This window comes from Hyaena hyaena, unplaced genomic scaffold (genome assembly GCF_003009895.1).
Source record: "Hyaena hyaena isolate Hyena2069 unplaced genomic scaffold, ASM300989v1 scaffold_184, whole genome shotgun sequence".
NCBI classification, from domain to species: Eukaryota; Metazoa; Chordata; class Mammalia; order Carnivora; family Hyaenidae; genus Hyaena; species Hyaena hyaena.
The window spans coordinates 813,465-835,149 of NW_024080817.1; the positions used below are offsets into that span (position 1 = coordinate 813,465).

Genomic DNA, 21,685 nt, shown 5'->3' on the forward strand with positions numbered 1-21,685 from the left:
ACCCCCGCAGCACCTCTCCCCCCCGCCAAAAGAGGGTTTCTAGTCCAAGTACATTTTCCCCTCTGATTCTCATTGCCTTTAGAGAAGTAGCAAAGCTGCCTATTAGCCTGTGTCACAGAAGAGGAAGCTTGAGATACTATGGCTTTCTGAGTCACACGGCTGGTTGGGGACAGGCTCTAGACAAGAAGCCACATCTGCCGAGGAGAGCGCTAGGCTCCGCCAGGCATCGACTGCCTTTCTCAGAAGAAAGTCTCTCTCCACGCTGATAGGATAACAGCTACCCCATGTCGAACCCTTACTCCGCATCAGGCACTGCCCTAGGCATTCTGTGCAGCTCTGGTTCTTATGACTGCCTTCTAGGGAGGTTTTGTACCCATTCTACAGATGGAGAAAGTGAGGCTCAGAGAGGTTAAGTGACTCACTTAAGGCCACACAGCTACTAAAGGGCTGGAATGGGGATTCAAAGGCCCATCCATTAGCCCCCAGACCGCTCTTTGGACAAAACCACTGAAAAAGAGGGACAGGTCTCCCACCCCGGGGCTCCAGGATGAAGAAAACTACCTCATTGCCACGTTGCTGCCGTCGATCACTATGGGTCGCAAGGAACTGGCCGGGCCTCCACGGTCGTCTTCCAGCTCGGCCGGCAGCCCACAGTGGGCAGGGTCCAGGGGTCCGCAGGAGCCCCTGGGAACGAGCAGGGGCCCGGCGCTGCTCTCGTGGGCCCCGGGGCGGCTGCCGGTCTGGATCAGCTCCCGCAGCACGTCATTGACCAGGGCGTCCTCACCCAGCTTGCCCAGCACCCTGACCACGTCCTCCCGGCCGTAGCCCAGCTTCTGGAAGAACTCCATCTTGCTCGAGCGCTCCATGCTGTGCCCGCCGGGGCCCTGGTGACGGTCCTGCCCCCAGCTGCCTTCTGGCAGGGCCACGCCGGCATGAGCTAAAGAGAAAAAGCATCCATCAGGTGTTTTCTGAGCGCCCGGGGCCTGGAGGCCGTCGGGTTACTGAGGGCACAGTCTGCATGCTCCCTCCCTGCCTTATCTGTCAGGAAATCATGTTGCCTGGTCCCCTTGGGGATTTTCAGTTGCTCGGTGTGGTTGGGGAGCCGCAGATGCAATCACGCTGCTTCTACTCGTGCACTTTCTGCGGCCTTCTCCCCACACAGGTGCCCCCGCAAGGACTCCCCCCCCCACCGGGCCGGAGGCGCCAAGGCCAGCCGAGCAAACCACCCCACGCTTGGACATGTGTACACAGGCCAAGGAAGTGTTTCCGGGGCTCCAGCCTGGGCTGGGGGTGCACCCCCAGCCCCCAAACTCAGTCGCTGAGGCCCTATCTCCCGGTACCTCAGAACTCTTTGTAGAAGGATCTGTAAAGAGTTGATAAAGTGGAAATGAGCTCCTTAGGGTGATTCCTGGCCAATATGACTAGTGTCCTTATAAAAGGGGACATCTGAACACAGATGGGGACAGGGGAAGACCATGCGAAGGCCCAGGGAAAAGATAACCATCTACAAGCTAGAGAGAGAGGCCTCAGAAGAAATCATCTCAGCCAACACCTTCATCTCGGGCTTCTAGGCACCGGAGCTATAAGGCAATAGGACCAAGAATAAATAAAATATCACATATGTGATGTGTTATGTAATACACGCCAAACCTGTGGTGTTGTATTATTATTATAGCAGGCCTGGAAAATTAACATAGCTTCTCAGCTTAAAGAGGAGAAAGTGCTTCCTGGTACATTCCATTCTCAGAAAAGCAATGCTCTGGCCCAAATTTGGCTCTGTGCACAGCACAACTTTCCCTAGGAATTAATTCAGATGATAGTAGACCTGTAAATTAGAAGGTCCTAACCCCCTTTTGATCTTTTCCACCCGGCCTCACTGCCTGGCCTGTACTTTGGGGGTGGCGGGGAGGTGGGGGCTCAGCCTGACATGCGTTTACAAAAAGCAGATTGAATCAACACGAACCCTCTGGACAGACTGGGTCCCTCGCTCTTTTCTACTCACAGACACCGAGAGCTTTCAAAACTCATTTGAAAATTCAGACATCAGCATGAAAACATAGTGTGGGAAAAAGTGAAATAATGTCAAAGTATAAAGGATAAAAAGAGAGGGGCGCCTGGGTGACTCAGTCAGTTAAGTGTCCGGCGCTTGATTTCTGCTCAGGTCATGATCTCACGGTTCATGAGTTGAAGCCCTGCCTCGGGCTCTGTGCTGACTGCGATAACCCTGCTTAGTACTCTCTCTTCTTCTCTCTGCCCCTTCCCTGCTTATGCTTTCTCTTCCTCTCTCTCTCTCTCTCTCTCAAAATAAATAAATAAACTTTTTTTTAAAAAAAAGAAAAAATTAGAGCGCCTGGGTGGCTCAGTCAGTTAAGCGCCTGACTTCACTCAGGTCACGATCTCACGGTTCATGAGTTCAAGACCCGTGTCAGGCTCTGTGCTGACAGCTCGGAGCCTGGAGCCTGGAGCCTGTTTCGGACTCTGTGTCTCCCTCTCTCTCTGACCCTCCCCTGCTCACGCTGCGTCTCTCTCTCAGAAATAAATAAAACATTAGGGGCGTCTGGGTGGCTTAGGTTAAGCGTCTGACTTTCGCTTAGGTCATGATCTCGCAGTTTGTGGGTTCAGGCCCCGCGTCGGGCTCTGTGCTGACTGCCAGCTCAGAGCCTGGAGCCTGTTTCAGTCTGTAACTCCATCTCTCTCTGACCCTCCCCTGCTCACGCTGTCTCTCTCTCTCTCTCCTAGAAATAATTTTAAAAAATTTTTTTAAAGAAATAAATAAAACATTAAAAAAATTGTTTAAGAAAAATGCATTTGGGAAATCTTTCCATGCTGGGTATCTGTTGTGCTGCCCACTGCATCTCCGGCGCCTGGCCAGCTGACGCTCCCTGCCCATTTGCTGGATGAACGGATGGTCGGCGTGTAACCACGTGCCAGCTGATGGAAGTTCAGCTTCCCTACCATGTCTCCCTGCTACAAATCAGGCTCAGTAGCCACTCATGCACATCTTTGTCCCCCATCTCCTCAGTATGACAGGTTGTCTACTGATCCCAGTCTCCTGCTGGCATCCTCCGCGGCACCCACGACTTCCTACTGGATCTCAGCATGCCCCCCCATTCCCTGTGGGGATGCTCCCCTTAGCGCAGGAACCCCAGTGAAGGGACCAGGTCTGGCTCTGGCAGGAGGAGGGGTTTCGCAGCCAGTATCCCCCACAGAGAGGCCCTGCTGCCGCCTCTACTCCCCCCCACCCCTCCACCTCCCCACCTCCACCCTCCACTGACTGCTGAAACTGCCCTCTGGTCACCAGGGACCTCCTCATGGCCAAATCCAAGAGCAGCTCCACACACCTGGCCTTATACAACCTCTCTGCTGCTTTCAACACTGTGGACCACCCCCCTGACCTGTTATTTTAAATCAAAACATTTAACGGGGGCCCGGGTGGCTGTCAGTTAAACGTCCAACTTCAGCTCAGGTCACGATCTCACAGTTGGTGGGTTTGAGCCCCACACCGGACTCTGTGCTGACAGCTCAGAGCCTAGAGCCTGCTTTAGATTCTGTCTCCCTCTCTCTGCCCCTCCCCCGCTCATTCTCTCTCTCTCTCTCTCTCTCTCTCTCTCTCTCTCAAAAATAAATAAACCTCAAAAGAAATAATAATAAAGCAAAACATTTGGGACCACCTCCTCTTGAAACTCTTCTCCCTTAGGTTGTAAAACTTGGTCCAAGTGTTCGAAGTCTTTCCAGCTCTTTCCTTAGTCTCTGCTCATGGGTTCAAAGACAGGATCCTGCCCAGGCCCACATGCCCTCCACCTACTGCTATCCCAGAGTGTCCACAGCTATACCTGTGACTACCATCTTGCTAAGCACCAGGCACACACAGTTATTCATCTGTGAGGTAAATGGCATGCATGTTATTTGGATACGTTCGGTGGGAACTCAGAAAATGCTGTGATTCACCAAGCATTGGCTGAGTCTATCTACTTCAGTAGACTGAGTCTACTTCTCAAAGTGTGGTCCAGGAAAGCTCGGGGAGTGGGGGTGGCCCAAGACCCTTTCAGGTGGTCTTCAAAGTTAGAACTATTTTCATAATAACACTAAAGTGTACCATGCTTTCTTCCTCTCTCACCCTCGCGAGTGTGTCACGAAGTATTCCAGAGTATTCCAGAGATGGCGTGTCGTGGGATAACTCCTAGCTGACCTCTGTTAACCCAGATATTAATTAGACACTTGCAAAATCTAAGTCAGTGCCAGTTTTCCTACAAATTTTTTGTTTGGGGGAAAATATAGTTATTTTGCATAAAAATACATTATTTATATTGATGTAATGGTTTATTATTATTCAAAATAAATAAATAGTTTTAATTTCTTAATTTTCATTTCTAACCAGGTGCTTATCAGTGGATGGATAGAACTCACGTAAACGAAAGCTCTTCGGCATCCTTAATAGTTATAAAAAGAAGTTCTGAAACCAAAAAGTTTCTTCTTCTTCTTCTTTTAATGTTTATTTATTTTTGAGAGAGAGAGAGAGAGAGAGAGAGAGAGACAGAGCATGAGCAGGGGAGGGGCAGAGAGAGAGGGAGACACAGAATCTGAAGCAGGCTCCAGGCTCTGAGCTGTCAGCAAAAAGCCTGATGCAGGGCTCAAACCCATGAAGTGGATTGTGAGATCACGACCCAAGCTGAAGTCGGCTGTCCAACCAACTGAGCCACCCCAAAAGTTTCTTCTTAAATCCAGAGCTTTCCAGTAGGTATTTCCAAGAAGATGGTCCTCTGTAGGACAATGTACAGACATGTCACCCGGGGCCCCAGGACAGAGGCCCAGGATCTTTTCCTCCTTCAAATTTGACTTTTCTCACACCATCCGCCCACCTGCTGCACCCACACCTTTTTCATCCCACAGCTAACTCACTGCTACAGCCTTCTTACAGGCCTCCCTCAGCAACCCCATTAGCCCAGCCTCCGTTTGCAGCCAACGGGATATTTCTAGAACAAGTATGACCATGTCACCCCCTTCCTTAGAAATATCCTCAGAATGTGGTGTCTGGGAGGTTCAGTCGTGTGGGCCTCCGATTCTTGGTTTTGGCCCACAGTTCGTGGGTTTGAGACCGGCGTGGGGCTCTGTGCTGATCGCACAGAACCCGCTTGGGATTCTCTCTCTCCCCCTCTTCTTATGCCCCTCCCCTACTTATGCTCTCCTTCTCGAGAGAGACAGAGAGAGAGAGAGAGGAAGGAGGAAGGAAGAAAGGAAGGAGGGAGGGAGGGAGGGAGGAAGGAAGGAAGGAAGCTCCTCAGACCCCTTGTTGACTACAAGAAAGACACCGAATTCCTAAGCAGCCTGCCAAGCGTCACCATGCAGGGCTGACCCCTGTGCACTCACCACCCTCCCTGGCCCACCTGGCCCTTTCTCTTGAGCCATGATGCAGCTCTCTGGGCTCCCCAGCCACTCCAGGAGGTTCTCATCGCTGTGCTTCTGCATACGCCTTCCTCAAACTACCCGGAATGCACTTTTTGGTTTGGCAAACTTCAAGATTCAGCACAAATGCTACTCAAATCAGTCACACCTGAGTCCACAAACAGAGGGGCTTGGTCATCTCATCTACCAGGCACTGTGCTCACACCTCTGTAATGACACGTTGGATTGTCACTTATCCATCTCAAGACACTGTGGACTGTGTTCCCACCTCTTTGCCTCAGAAGCATCAGCACCCGACAGGGTGCTAGTATATCCAAAGACTTTAATAGATCTTTCTTCAATAGATGCCCAAAGCTAAAAATAATCTTCCCTCCTCAAATATTCTTTCTTGGGTTCCCATCTCAGTGAATGACGTGCCCCAGACCCCAGGAAGAAGTCTCAAGGTCATGTGTCACTCTTCCCTTTCCCTCATTCTATGTCCAACAATCTGTACTCCCTGGACATCTTCCATAAGCACCTGTCTCCTTTACACTCACACCAGCACCCTAGTTCATTTGTTCATTCATTCATTCATGTAATAAACACTGATCACCTACTAGGCACCAGGCACTGAGCTGGGACCCGGTTCCATAAAAACTAATAGCCCAATTTCAATTTGCTTACAACCTACTCAGGAAAACAGACCAAACAAATAAATAGCACGCCGTAAATCATGACAGTAAGCACAATACTTGCAATTAGAAAAAAATGTGCTTTCAAAACTCAGGGAAGGAGTGACTTATCTTCCTTTGAGGGGAAAGGGAAGGCCAGAAAGTTTCTCACAAAACTGGGCAAAAAAGGATGAGCTGGCTTTTCCCAGCAGGGGAAGGGCCCTGGCCTCTCTCCCGGGGGGTTCTGGGAGGGCCTCCTCACCACACTCCCACCCACCACAGCACCCATCTGGCTAGTCCACTGACAAAGATTTCTGTCACTCCACCCTGTACAGAGGAAACGTCACAACTCATGAGCAGAAGAGAGAAGGCCCTGGCAAACCAGGCCTGGCCCACTCTCCTGTCCCCTCCGCCATGATCTCCTAGTCCAGCTTCACCTTCTACTCCTTGACTGGTGTCCAGTCCTTCTCCATGGGATGGTTATTCTCTCAGGCTGGTCCAGCTTTGGGCCAGTCTCCGTGGAGGAAGAGGACACCCACCCAGCCAGACAGGCCCGCCTCACACCAGGAGCGGCTCACTGTCCCTGAAAGACCCGTGGGCTGGCTCTCAGGCCTGCAGACCTTCATCCGGGCTCTTCCCTCTGCCTGGAGGCCTGTCCCTCCTGCCCCAGGCCTGATCCCTCGGTCACCCCCAAGTCTAGCTACACCCCCACCTCCACCCTTCTTTTGTTAACACATTCAAGTGGCTCTTGTTTTAATTTGAAAGAAAGAGGAGAAGGGAAGAGAGGGGAGGGGTGTGAGAAAGACAAGGGAGAGGGAATGAAGGTGAGAGAGAAGGAAAAAGAAGAGAGACTGTAACAGACGGCATGAATGTTCCCATTGGTGCTCACATAGCTCCTCACTGTTTCCACATCACATTCACTGAGAGACTCTTCCCTGAACGTGCTTTACCCTCGGTGGGTAGACGGTGGATAAAGGTAGTCCCTTTTCACAGGTGACGAAGATCAGACTCAGAATGGCACAGAGGAAAGGTTACTACTGAGTTAGTAAGTGGCAGAGGCAGGCAAAAAGTAGATGCCCAAAATAACGTGTTACTTTGAGTTGTGCTCGAGATGGAGGTAGCATCTTGTTTTTGCAGAAATGGAAAAACCAAAATACAACCGGGCCGGGTGACTTCTCTTTCGTCCCAAAGTAACAGCTATGAGGAGAGCCTGTGTCTGTGTTCTAACAGTGCAGTCTGAAATGTGCACACAGAATCAGAGAGATTTGCACAATGAAGAAACTTGGGGCTTCAGCCTGGGGCAGGGCAAGGAGAGCTGCCCCGTGAGGCCTGTCCTCTGCAGCTCTCCACAGCACCCGCGAATTCCAAAAGAGCTGCCTTTCTTTTCTTTTTATTCTTTTTTAAGTTTATTTATTTATTTTGAGAGAGGGAGGGAGGGGCAGAGAGAGAGAGGGAAAGAGAGAATCCCAAGCCGGCTCCACATTGTCAGTGCAGAGCCCAGCGCAGGGCCGCATCTCATGAACCGTGAGATCACGCCCTGAGCCAGAGTCAAGAGCCAGAAGCTTAACCGACTGAGCCACCCTGGTGCCCCAGAGCTCCCTTTCTGAGGAAACTTTTGAAAGGTTATGCGTGGGACCAGAGAGCTGTTTTTACACAAAATTTACTGAAAGAATTCACCCACTTCAGAGGCTCTCTTTTGCCCCCCACCCCCTTGAGACTTCAAAATCAACTTCATTTCCTTTTAAAAGTTCTAAATAAGGGAGGAACCTGAGGTGGGGGCCTGTCCTCAGGAGCCTCCCCCGGCCCTCAGGCCAAAACCCTCCCCTCGACATGCGATGGTCTTTGAGCTACAACATTGCCAACAGTTTCTCACTGCTTTCTATTTTTAAGTCCTGAAAGTACGAACGATTTCATTTTAGTTTTCTTCCTCAAGCTTGACTGGAAGTCACAAATAACACAGATGACTAGTAACACTTTAAAAATCTTCAGTCTCCTCAGGAGCTCTTACAACTGTCAGCCTTGCAACACTCCCCATGGTCAATAGTCAAGGGGGCCGTGGAGAGGTGTTCAGGTAGAATCCAAAGTGGGAGGTGGCCTAACAAAGCAGCGGGAAAGGAAGGGAGAACGGGGGAGAGAGGAAAGGCAGAACTTTATTAACAATGAGCATTAGGGGAGCCTGGGTGGCTCAGTCAGTTAAGCATCTGTCTTCGGCTCAGGTCATAATCTCAACATTTCATGAGGTTGAGCCCCCCATGGGGCTCTGTGCTTGTCAGCATGGAGCCCGCTTTGGATCCTCTGTCTGCCCTCCTCTCTCTGCACCCCCCCAACTCTCTCTCTCTCAAAAATAAATAAACATTTAAAAAAAGGAAAAAAACAATGAGAATTGGATCAGACCGGTGCCTCCTGGAATCAGCCAATCCAGGTTGAGGGCCTCTGGGCCCGAGGTCTGTAATCTCTGACTGGAAAATCCCCTGAGGAAAAGAATACGAGGTTAACTGAAGAAGGAGAAAAAGAGGAGACCTTAGAGGGATAAGCAGAGAAGCCAGAGCCCACACGCGCCCAGTATTTCACTGGCGAGCCCTTCCATATTGCCTTTGAAGACACTAACATCTGTGGGAAGTGGAAAAGAGCTTATTACTCATTACTCATGTTACAAGTAAGAAACCTGAAGAAAAGAGAGGTTTTGCCAACTTACCCAGGGTCCCACAGCTAATCAATGGGAAGGACTAGACTCCCAAGGAGTTTCTCCTACCGTCTGGCCCAGAGGGTGCTGCCCAGGGCTGCTGAGGGGGCCACAGAGCCAGGTGAGCCCAAGCCTCAGTCCCAGGAAGAGAGCAAGCATCACGCTGCCCCTGACCCTCAAGTCTGTTCCTGGTCACCTCCGCCAGTTCCAGAGCAATCCACCACATTAGGACAGCCAGACGTCGCCCCCATGATGAGGAGACAAGTTCTCACGAACACGGTCTGCGCAGTTTTCTGGCTCAGCTCAGCCCAGCGGGGTTGTCAGTTAGATTTTGGGGAAGTCACAGACAGGCAGTGACTTCAGCCCACGAGATTTGTGTTTTGGGGCCTGGCTTCAGGGGAATTTTTTTTAAAGGAATTATAATTTTTAAAAAATTGTGGTAAGTCATACATAACATAAAATGGACCATTTTAACTATTTAAGAGAGCAGTTCAGTGGTGTTAAGCAATCATTACCTCCATCCATTTCCAGAAATTTTTCATCTTGTAAAACTGAAACCCGGTCCCCATTAAACGCCAACTCCCCACCCTCTCCCCCTCACCCGCCCCTGGTAACCATACTTCTACCGGCCACACCTATGAATTCGACTACTCTAGGTACTTTCTAGAAGGGCAATCAGAGAGCAGTTGTCCTTCTCTGAGTGGCTTCTTTCACGTAGCATAGTGTTTTCAAGTTTCACCCTGTTGCAAGCATTTGTCAGAATTTTCTTTGTTTTTAAGTCTGTGTAATAGTCAGTTCTGTATATGGGCCACCCTCTGTCGGCCCATCCACCTGCTGATAGACACTTGGGACGCTGCTCCCTTTAGGCTATTGTAAATAGTGCTGCTGTGAGCATGGTGGCCTGGTCTTTGGTTTTCTCCTTGAACTTGTCCTTTGCTCTTCTGTATTGCTATAGGTTACTTTGGATACACACACAAGTATATATACACAAGCCCCGATCCATACCCCAAGGCAACTCTGAGTTTAAAAAAAAAAACAACAAAAAACAAAATCAGGGACGCCTGGGTGGCTCAGTCAGTTAAGTGTCCGACTTTAGCTCAGGTCATGATCTCACAGTGCATGGGTTCAAGCCCCACGTCGGGCTCTGTGCTGAGTGCTTGCTCAGAGCCTGGAGCCTGCTTTGATTCTGTGTCTCCTTCTCTCTCTGCCCCTCCCCTGCTTAGGCTCTGTCTCTCTCTGTCTCTCAAAAATAAATAAATGTAAAACAAAAACCAATCCTCCACTATCTTCTACACCCAACCCATTCACGCGTCAGCTATCGGCTTTCCTGGCTTGGCATCAGCTGGCCTTGCAGAGAAGTTCATTATCCTGGAGGCGTGGCCGAGGTTTCTTACAACCAAGGGGAATGAGCTAAAATTGTCTCATTGCCTCTGATTAAGACTTATTTCCAGGTCTTCCTGGGCCTCCTTGACGCGTGCGGAGCCATCCTTTAGGAGGGACGGGGTTTAGGACTGCTGCCGAGTGTTCCTGATCTGCCAGGAAACTAGACACCCCCAAGTCAACATCTAGTCTAAAAGGTACACTTTCGAGAGTGTGGAGACAGGTTGAAAATGTGCCCGAGCGCATTTCATAAAATAAAGATCTTCAAAAACCACAGGAGGAGTTTTTCCTTAAACTGAAGAGTTCCCCTGATGAATCTTTCTCCCACCAAAGCCCTCTTGAAATTAAATACAATTGTGCTACAGCAAGCAAGGATTTCACCATTTTTTAAAATCTGTGCACTTAAAATCCTGTGAGGTGCCGGAAATCAGATTGCCCCGAATAATGCTAATCCAAGAACGTCTCCCCAAGCTGCTCCCCACCCTTGAGTCTTTGTCTCCCTCCTCCAGCCCTGGACCCAAGTCTGCCCAGCGCCTGTGATACCGAGTGATGGCCAGAGCCAGGCACTCACCAGCAGGGCGCGTCGCTCCGGCCTCCACAGTGGACACCAGTGCTCCCCCTGGGCACCTCCAGCTCCTGCCACAGCCAGCCGGGTGTCACCCAGCCTGGGGGAGCCCAGCCAGGCTGGGCCACGCAGCCATGAGGAGGCCCTTCATGCCAAAGCTCCCCTTCCTGGATGCCACGGTCACATTCAGCTGCCAAGGTAGTTTTGCTCTGAGTTGTTTTTTTGTTTTTTTTTTTTTTTTAAAGGAAAGGAAGAAAGCAATCAAATGAGGGAGGCAGACTTGAAGGCTTCGCCCCAGTATGAGTCACCGAATCAAAGTTTAACAACCACATGCAAAACAGACTCTCTGGGGGCATGGGCTGGCGGCACAGCAAAGCCAGGAGAGACTCAGAGAACAAAAGTAGTCACAGTAAGAGGAGGAAACTTCCGTTCCAAGTTTCCTTGGAACTTCCTTCCAAACTTCTCATGCCTTCGGCTGAGAAGAGCATCTGATCCAAGGGGCTCCCAACTTCACAAACAAAATGAAAGTGTGCAGGAGCGAGGAGTGTCCGGAGAGAGGAAGAATCGAAATGCCCACTAGATAAGGGGGCGCAGGGGCCCCGGCATGGAGGAGGCCCTGTCTCTTCCATCGCAGAGTCCCAAATGAGTCCCAGAGGCCTTCGGGCTAGAGGAACTGGCCTCTGTCAGTAACAGGACACTGAGCTGTCCTCACTGCAGCTCTGAAGGGGGCGGGCGGCTGCTTGTCTCATTCTGGCAGGTGGAGCCTGACCCCAGGCCCACCTGACCATGGCATTCTGCAGCCGGCTAGCTGCCAGCGACAGCGGACATGGGCGGCAGACCCCGAACCCTGTCGTCTGTTTCCTGCATCGCAGACCTCCCCATCGGGGGTCAGAGTAGGCGGAGAGAACACCAAACCACCAAAGTGACTTGCCCAAGGACACAGTGAGCCAGCAGGTACAACTGGGTTTAGTTTAGGAAACTGGACTTTGCTGCTCTTTGCTGCTCTTCTTGATTTTCCCCATCTGTCTCCTACAGAAGATGGGAGGCAGTCTAGAATATTAAGATGCAGACAGAATGGGATCGTTGAAATAAAAGTATGGACAGAAATGATTAGAACAATGACAACAAAAAAAGCACATGGTACTAGAACCCAGATTAAAATAGTCATTTCTGGGACGCCTGGGTGGGTTAGTCAGTTGAGTGGCTGACTTTGGCTCAGGTCATGATCTCGCGGTTCGTGGGTTTGAGCCCCGCCTCGGGCTCAATGCTGACTGCCAGCTCAGAGCCTGGAGCCTGCTTCGGATTCTGTGTCCCCCTCTCTCTCTGACCCTCCCTCGCTTACACTCTGTCACTCTCTCTCAAAAATAAACATTAAAAATTTTTTTTCTTTAATAGTAACTTCATCCAAGCACTAATTCTAGCATTTTCCAGCACAATGGGCTTTCTAAGAACAAGTGGGATTTGTGTAGCACCTCCAAGTGTACTCTGGCTTCCATCAGAACGTCCTATCCCCACGACGCCTCTATGGCCCTGAAATTGTTAACCTCACTTTTGAGATACGATCATGGGTAACTAAACTCTGAGTTCCCTCAGCAAGTGGTTGGCTCAGGACCGAAACCCAGGGCCACAGCTCTAAAGTATACGCTCTACACGTGGCCTCTCAGTTCCCAAATCTCGAATGAAGCACACAGGGTTTCCAAACGAAATAAACATTCCCCGGTATTAAATTTTAGGGGAAACTGAAATGCTTATGCTGAGTAACACAACAGACACCATCTTCAATTCAAGTCCTATAGAAGCTCAGAGGCCGGCGGAGGCGAAGGGTAGCAACCAGCCAAGGAGGGAATTCTCTGAGGATATTGCCCAGTGCCACACTGCTGTGCACTTAACACGACATGGGGCTGGGCCATGAAGCTAAGACCCCTGATCTGTGTCCCTCCCCCGGCGAATAGCACCTCTGCACACAGGAGGGACCACCGTGGCCGGCACCCAGCAGTTCTGCAGAAAAGACATTTGAATGTGCTCACCTATCAGACCGGTAAATGCCTGCCAGAGGCCCCAGAATGCTGTGGCTGAAGACTCAGAGACATTATTTAGGCCAGAAAAACTGTGACTCGGCCATGTCTCTAAGACAAAGACCACTATATGGGCGCGATCGTAGTATCTGATCTAGAGAAACCCCAGCTGATTCCTCCACAGCTAAAATGACTTAGGGGCACCCGGGTGGCTCAGTAGCTTAAGCATCTGACTCTTGGTTTCTGCTCAGGTCATGATCTCACGGATCCGTGGCTTCAAGCCCCGCACACTGTCAGTGCGTTGCCTGCTTGGGATTCTCCTTCTCCCTCTCACTCTGCCCCTCCCCCACTTCTCTCTCAAAATAAATAAATACACTTAAAAAATTATTAAAATGACTTAGTTGCCATGGCTTTGAGAAGCCAAAAGAATTAAGCCACGATTTAAGCTATTTATTCCCAACTGAATGAGAAATAAGGCCTCCCAGGGGTAACAATTTGAGCTATGATATCACTGACCCAAAACTAGCCTCTACCCACGAGAGACGTAAGAGAAGGCAGAGGCCTTCCACTTGGTGCCTGCATCTCTTCAAAGCTGTTAGAGGAGCGCCGGGGCGGCTCCTTCCATTGAGCGTCTGACTTCCGCTCAGGTCGTGCATGATCTCGCGGTTTGTGGGTTCAAGCCCCGCGCTGGGCTCTGTGCTGATGTCTGGGAGGCTGGAGCCTGCTTCGGATTCTGCGTCGCTCCCTCCCTCTCTGTCTGTTCTTCCCCCGCTCATTCTCTGTCTCTCTCTCCAAAATAGATAAAAATTAAAAAAAAAAAATTTTTTTTTAATAAAGCCGTTAGAGCACTGGCAGGCCGAGCATACTTCCCCCTTCTCCTCCGCTTACAGCTGGCGTGGGATCTGCCCACTCGGGGCCTGAGGTGAGACAGAGGTCCGCGCTTTCAGGAAGGGGCCTGGAGTGTGGAGACACAGGCTCCTCAGCGTGTGGACACAGCCCCTCCCCCGGGAGGAGCGCACAAACGTGAGGCTAGATGTGCGGCTGCTTCGGCGGCCCCTCCCCGTCCCCCCCACCCCCACCCCCACCCCCCGGAGCCGAGGAGCCCGGGGGGCCGAATCGGGGCGGGCCTCCTGGCTCGGCCGCCTCCCCTCTCTCCCCGGCATCTGCGTTTCCTCAGGGAGCTAACGCGGCGCGTGGGTCGGAGCCGCGGGGGCGCCGCACGCGAAGGCCCCGCCCCCAGTGACACGGCGGCCCCGCCCACTCGCCACCAGCAGCGCGTGGGGGCTCTGTCCCCGGCTCCGCGCCAGCGTTTGGGAGGGTGAGGCATTTTGCTTTTTCCCTGTCCGATGTGTGAGAAACGGTACATCACTTCCCATGGTTATTTTGACTTTCATTTCCCCCATTACCAGGGAATGTGGGGAATCTCTGTATGTTTCCTGTATGTTTCCTGGCCGGGCAAGTTCGCTTCATTCCCCTCCCCGCCACTGTCCTCTCCTAGAGCCTTGTTTTTATTGATCGCTACCAACCTTCACATAGTCTTCGTGTTAACCCTTTACTGGGGCCCCTGGGTGGCTCAGCTGGTTAAGGGTTCGACTTCGGCTCAGGTCATGATCTCACGGTTCATGGGTTCGAGCCCCGCGTCTCAGGTCATGATCTCACGGTTCATGGGTTCGAGCCCCGCGTCGGTCTCTGTACTGACAGCCAGCTCAGAGCCTGGAGCATGTTAACCCTTTACCTTTCGTGTATGCTGCAATTGTTCCTAGTCTAACGCTTGTCTTTGAGTTTCGTTTATGACATTTTAGGGGCCCGAAAATGTTTTGATTTTTGCATAGTCAAAATTATAGGCTTTTCCTTCTTCATTTGTGCTTTCTGAATCTAGTTTCAGAAATCCTTCCCTGTCCTAAAAATAAATAAATACATAAAAGTAAGAAAAGAAAGAAGGAAATCCTTCCCTACCCTGAAACTGTATATCTTCGCTGAAGTTATAACATTCTGTTTTTTAGAATCAGATCTTGAATCATGATCTGGAATTTGTTCTGATACCTAAGGTTATATCAGAGTTTGGTGTCATACTCAGAGTCAGACTGCCCTGTCCCTTATTAGCGGTGTAAGTAAATTTGAACAAACTGGTTCATCTCTCTGTGCCTCAGTTTCTTCATATGTAAAATGGGGATAATAATCATATCTATCTCATGGGACATTATGAGAATTAAATTAGTGCATGCATGAAAAGTGCTTAGAACAGTGCTTGTATTAATTGCCAAAAGACGGCTGTTGTTATTTTGAGCACAAACTCTAATGAAGAATAGGATTACTAGAAGGAATGGTGGCAAAGTCTAGCACCCAGGAAGCACTGAACCGTCAGCGGGCTACAAAGACAAGGGAAACACTCTTCTTGGTATCTGAGAGGAATGAGTGTACCCACAGCACACACAGAAGCAAGGGGGGAGGAAGTTGTCGCTGTTCTGGCTTAGCCAATAATCTTTTTTTAAAAAAATATATTTTTTTCTTTTTGAGAGAGAGAGAGACAGAGCATGAGCAAGGGTGGAGGAGGGGCAGAGAAAGGAAGACACAGACCTTGAAGTGGGCTTTAGGCTCCATGCTCTCAGCACAGAGCCCAATGTGGGGCTCGAACTCATGGACCGTGAGATCATGACCTGAGCTAAGTCAGACGCCCAACCCACTGAGCAACCCATACGCCCCACTGGCTTAGCCAATAATCTAATTCAAAACAACTGTGCATTTAAAACAATTTTAGTTAGGGACACCTGGGTGGCTCAGTCAGTTGAGTATCCGACTTTGGCTCAGATCATGATCTCAAGGTTCGTGACTTTGAGCCCCCCGTTGGGCTCTGTGCTGACAGCACGAAGCCCACTTTGGATCCTCTGTCCCCCTAGCTCTCTGCCTCCTCCCCGGCTCTTTCTTTCTTTCTCTCTCTCTCTCAAAAAACAAAAACAAAAACCAAAAAAACGATTTTAGTTTAGGGGACCCTCAGTGGCTCCGTTGGTTAAACATCTGACTCTTGATTTTGACTCAGGTCATGCTCTCATAGTCATAGGATCAAGCCCCATGTCAGGCTCTGCACTGGGCTTGGAACCTGCTTGGGATTCTCTCCCCCTCTCTCTCTCTGCCCCTCCCCCACTTGCACACATGTGCTCTCTCCAAATAAATGAATAAATAATTTGGATTTATTAAATAATTATGCATCACTCCTCTGAGTTCCACTTGAGATGTTATATCTTCACTACAGGGACAGAGGCAATTAAAACCGTTAAGTACATCCCAATTTCATTGCACACCATGCACCGGGCCGAGAATCTAAGCACCAGCTGACTGAACTTTCTGGCCCTGAGTGAATGGATGCCTGTAACCAGAGAGTTAGAGCCACATGGTAAATGCTAGACTAGAGCAGGGTTTTTCTCCATCTTGGCACTACTGACATTTGGGGCTAGCAAGTTCTTGGTTGTGGGGCCTGTCCTGTGTTCACCAGCTTCTCTAGTCTCTAGTCACTAGACAGCAATGGCACAGCCCGTCACGTTGGGACAACTAAAAATATTCCCAGACATTGTCAAGTGTCCCCTTGGGGGCAAAAGCACCTCAGACTGAGCACCGCGGGACTAAGGTTCCATCAAAGAGGGAATTCCCACTTTGTGTGAGGAGGCGGAGGAGGCTTTGTAGAGGAAACAAGGGCTCAGCTGACTTTAAAGGACAGTCTGAGGGCGCCTGGCTGGCTCAGTCAGTAGAGCATGCACCTCTCAGTCTTGGGGTTGTGAGTTCAAGCCCCACATTGGGTGTAGAGATTACTTAAAAATAAAATCTTTAAAAAATAATAATCATAAATAAAGTACATGCTGGAGTTCCCAGGAGAAGTCTGGGTTCTCTGGGACGTTCCAGGTGGAGGGAAAATCTAGGCCAATGCTCAGAGGCACAAGGAAGCTTGACAAGATCTGTGTGGTCGGCACTTAGCCTCAAGGTGAAATAACTTAGCTCAGGAAAATCTTTAAAAATTTCTTTAAGAAGCATTTTCAGGGCGCCTGTGTGGTTCAATCAGTGGAGCGTACGAATTTGGCTCAGGTCATGATCTCACGGTTTGTGAGTTCGGGCCCCACGTCGGGCTCTCTGCTGACAGCTCAGAGCCTGGAGCCTGTTTCAGATTCTGTGTCTCCCTCTCTCTCTGCCCCTTCCATGGTTATGCTCTGACTCTGTCTCTAAATGATAAATAAATGTTAAAAAAAATAATTTAAAAAAAGAATAATTTCATTGTAAAAGTAAGAGTAACTGAATTATTAATATGTCCTCATACAGGATGTTTTGTTGTTTTGTTTTGTTTTTTTAAGCAAAATGATTTTCATTTCTGGGCCATCGTGAAGCTACTGGGTTGGGAAAACCAACGCTACTCAGAGCGTTCAAGGTTGAAATACAAGCACCATCATCAAGGGCTTGGCTTCCAAAGGTTGTCTAAGCTCTGAGGGATCTCAGACCTTCTTATCAACCAACGGCAAGGAGAGTAACGATCTTCCAGCCACTCTCAGATTTCCATTATTCGTACTCCAACCTTGGCTGCTGAATTCATTGCCCTGTTGTTTGGTGCCTGGTTTGCTAACCCAGGGTTCCGGTGCTTCTGTGTTTGGTCCTGGAGATGCTCTCTACTTAGACAGCGAGACTGTTTCTGTATAGCCTAAGTGCGTCGGCATGCCGGGAAAGCTCCCGAAAGCCGCAGCAGCACGTAGCTCCTATGGATGTGAGCTGACTCTGGGGAGCCCTGCTTTTCTGGAGGCTGCAGTTCTCTCACAAAAGCCCCGAGGGAGATGTGAGATGGTCTACCCCTCTCTCCATTGCCAGAAAGAGAGATTGAACCAAAAGGTGTGAGGTTTCTGAGAATCGGGTAGAGGATCATAGGCTGAGGACAAAGAATGAGTGATGAGACTTATGGTAAACTGAGGCACCTTCTCCTGGGCTGATGCTCAGGGATTGTTTAAGTGGCCACATTTGAACACTTGGAATGCTCTGTGTCTGGAAACTCAGGCCCTGAGGCTCAGCTTGGTATCATCTCAACAGCATCATTGCTGGTCTCTGGCCAGGCTTTTCTTGAACTTTGCAAATACCTCACCCCTCATAGCAGGTTGAATGTGCGCCCCCAAAGATAAGCTCAAGTCCCGACCTCCAATATCTGTGAATGTGGCTTTATTTGGAAACAGGGCCTTCACAGATGTAATCGAGGTGAGTTGTTATCCCGGATTAGGGTGGGCCCTAAATCCAAAGTCTTTGTGAGAGAAGGGAGAGGGCGAGTTGGATGCAGAGACACAGAGAAGCCATGGGGGAAGGCTGGATGAAGAGAAGCAGAGATCAGAGGGACGCGACCACGAGCCAGGGAACACCAGCAGAAGCTAGGAAGTGGCAAGGAACGACTTGTGCCCGGAGCCTTCAGAGGGAGCGCAGCCCTGCCAGCACGGTGGTTCTGGATTTCTCCAGAACTGTGAGGATGCATTTCTGTTGTTTTAAGCCACCCAGTTTGTGGTAATTTGTAGTGGCAGCTCTAGGAAACGAATATACTCCTCAGTCCCCAAACCACCTTCCTTCAGAGCTCTTTGGTGTGGCGACCATTTACCCAGCTGAGCACACGTCTCCATAATGGGAAGCCAGGCAGAGGGGCCACCGGGGGGGCCACAGGGGGAATCCTTGTGCCCGAGGGTGGGCTGGCAAGCCGAGACGCACCTGTGCTCCCTGGTACAGCATCTCCTGTGTCCGCACACCTAGGGCAGACCCGAAAACCAGCGAGCTCTACGGTGAGGCCCTTCACATTATTTCCCATAAGCATATGTGAGGGGGAAAGGCCACAGATGTGTGCCTTGGGTTTGTTCTCAGAGAACAAGTCGTAGATAATTATCAACAGAATAATGAAACAACACTTATGATAAAGTTCAAAATAATAACTGCCGTCTGCTGAGATTGCAGAATTTGTGAGGCTGCTTTCCCACTCGATGTGAGGCACTCTTCTGCTCGCCAGATGTGCCAAGATGAATCAGACAAAGTGCCCATTCTCAGGACGGCTCCGTGCACCCCACCAATGCAGCACGAGGGGAGCCCCCGTCAGCCAGGCGGTCCCCATTCTGGCCCTGCACCATACCGAAGTTTTACTTAAGCCTGTCCAGCCCTGACCATCCTAAGGATATCAGAGATATTACCCATAATGCCAAACGAGTGGCTAAGTAGCAAGGATGGTGTGACTTACAAAAACAATGTTTATAGTTGTGATGCCCATTCCATGTTCTAGTGCTATACATCAAGTGGATATCGGATGCAGGTTCTGGCTTATACCTCACCTCCCCTGGGAAGCCCACTTGGATGGGAATCTGGATTAGGGACTATGTGTCCAACAGATGTTGAATGAATCATAGGAATCTGGGGCCAACCCCCATGGAAGATCCTCTGCCCGGCTCCCAGAGTGACTTTCCTCCAAGACCCCAGTGCCACTGCCTTTCTCAGGAATCAGATCTGATTTTCCACCGCCTGGCAAATCAAAGCCTAGCTTCTCAGTTTTACATTCAGTGCCCTTCGTGTCCTGGTTCCTCCTCCCTTTCCACGCTCCTTTTCCCTTCAGGGTCTTCTGCTTCACACACTGTCACGTTGCTCTCCCCTCCCGGCCCACCCCTGCTCTCAAGTGTTCTAGCTCGGAATCCCCAGCTCTCTCTCCAAAAGACCAAGCTGCCTTTGGAGGAAACAGCACAAAGGAGCCCGAGGTCACTGTGGTCTTGCTCTCGGTTCACAACAGGCACACCTTGTCTCACTTTCCATTTCGTACAAGCTCTCTTGTGTAAAATAGTCCCGTGTGTGTCTCGAGCTTCCTAGTGTCCTTGGAAAAATAACTAACAGCGATATAGCCTTTTTAGTGCACACAAAACACCTCTCAAAAACCCTGTCCATCTGCCCATTTGGAACACAAGGCAGAGGAGAGGAGGCAAATACAAAATTGAACCTAGTGAACAGTCCCATGTGGGTAAGATAAGGTGAGAATGAAGATTGTTCCATTAGCAAGAATAACTGAGATTATTTGCTTAAAAAAAAAAAGACAATTTTGAAAATGAAGGGGATCTCCATATTCTATCACTTAACAACAGGAAGCACAAGCTTCTCTAAAATTTCCCAGCAAAACAATTTCATAGCAACAGCCACTGAAAGGTAAGACTTCTGTGATTTCGATTTTACTTATCTATTATTCATTCTTTGTGACTCAATCTAGATGGGTAAGAAATGTCAAACTTGAGATTAGAAATTTCTTATGATGAGTGGAAAACCTAGATATGAAATCTCTCTTTCAGTGACTAAAAAACAACCAATTTATTGAAAGGCACTTGTGAAAATATAAGCCTATTTAAAGTTTCTTTCTTTTGCTGTAATTTTCTTTAATTTTAGCCTTTAATGGTTCTCATTGAAATCTTTGAAAATTCAATAGGTAAGGGAGATCAACCTGAAACTTGACAGCAAAGTTATAATGAGTGAGCAATTTTAGCCTCAAAATAACTTTTTTCTTCCTGTTAATGAAAAACAATCTGACTACTACATCTTGCTCAATTTTTCCCCTCTGGTTTTAAGCAAAAGCAAGTAAGATATCTAACTGGAGCCTGGTTTTGAGTTCACCTAAAGCCTAGAGAAGCAAAACAGAAGAAACAGGGACACGGTCACTTCATCCTAGATGTCAGTGGTAGTAACGTAGCACCACGACCCTCCTGCATCTAGTCAAGGATACTTGATGGATCCACTGTCCGGAGAGATCGCCACTATTGAAACCACATTCTGACTAACAGAACTCTGTGTTTCGGTACACACATCTTTGTTACAACTAGTTTTTCACACCTGAAATATTAGCTTCTGCAATTAAGGACAGTCTTTCCTTGAAATGCTAGGTTCAGAAATTTGAACTTAACCTACTGAATTCAAGATTTACATGCCCATAAGTTATTTCTTCTTACGACTCCTATCATAGTCAACCATTATTTTTCTCTTGTCCATTCTTTCTTTCAGACATTTTAGAATCTTCTGTATGGAAAACATTTAGTTTTCTATATTAGGAGTGATAGTTTCTTCTGTAAGGGCATTACCATGTTTTCTATTGATGGCTAAGAATTATGAACGATAGTGGAGAGATATCTGCGCTTAGCGTTATGGTAGACCAGATACTCTGAATTATGACCCCCTATACCATCCTCCCTTCGCCCCCCCCCCACATCAGCCTTCTGTAAAACATCCACATGCCAGATAAATTATAGCAGTCATACTCTAAATACACTGATGAGATTGGAAGAGAGGGATTTCCTCAAGACCCAAAAATATATTAGCAAGATGGTAAACCACCAGTCTTCACATAGAGCTTGGGGAGTAAAGGCCTCGGGCCACAGGGATGCGGCATGCCAATGAGGACCAGCCTTTGGACCCTAGGAGAGTTGGGAACCTGAGTCTAAGATCTTCACCTAAAGCCAGGGGCTAGAAACACTCCCTATTGGACAAAATGTAGGCTAGAAGAGAATATATGCAGGCATCTTCCCAGGTCTGTAATGATGGGAGATAGCAATAGACAGTAAAATAGATTGCTTTCCCTCATATCTTGTTCTACAAATATTATGGTCATCACTATGCATGCACATGGAAACTATAAGCCAAGAAATCAAAGTGGCTCCAAGTGATGTGATTTGCCTGAAAGGCAAATATAAATTCTCTTTGGAGAATTTCTTAGGAGTCCCAAATTATGTATTCCCAATTTTAAAAAAAACAACAGCAACAACTGAAAACATACAAGGAAAAAAAGCCACTATGCACAAGAGTTAGCAGGAGAAAAAAAAAAGATTTAAATTCTCAATAAATTAAGATATTGGAATTGTCAAAAAAAAAAAAACATAAAGTAACCATGTAGGGGCGCTTGGGTGGCTCAGTCAGTTAAGCGTCCAACTCCAGCTCAGGTCATGATCTTACAGTTTGTGAGTTTGAGCCCCAC

General features: G+C 49.0%; 1 protein-coding gene across 1 annotated transcript in view; it reads right to left on the reverse strand.

Annotated features, from left to right (window-relative positions):
• Window positions 1–10,868, reverse strand: part of ZC3H12D (zinc finger CCCH-type containing 12D) — a 31,493-nt gene extending 20,625 nt beyond the window's left edge. Inside the window, exons 1-2 of the mRNA XM_039240936.1 lie at window positions 10,688–10,868; window positions 562–937 (exon numbers count right to left, since the gene is read on the reverse strand). Of these exons, the coding sequence (XP_039096867.1) occupies window positions 562–866 (305 nt within the window). The 5' untranslated portion in view covers window positions 867–937; window positions 10,688–10,868. The remainder of the gene's footprint in view (window positions 1–561; window positions 938–10,687) is intronic.
• Between the last annotated feature and the right edge of the window lie 10,817 nt (window positions 10,869–21,685).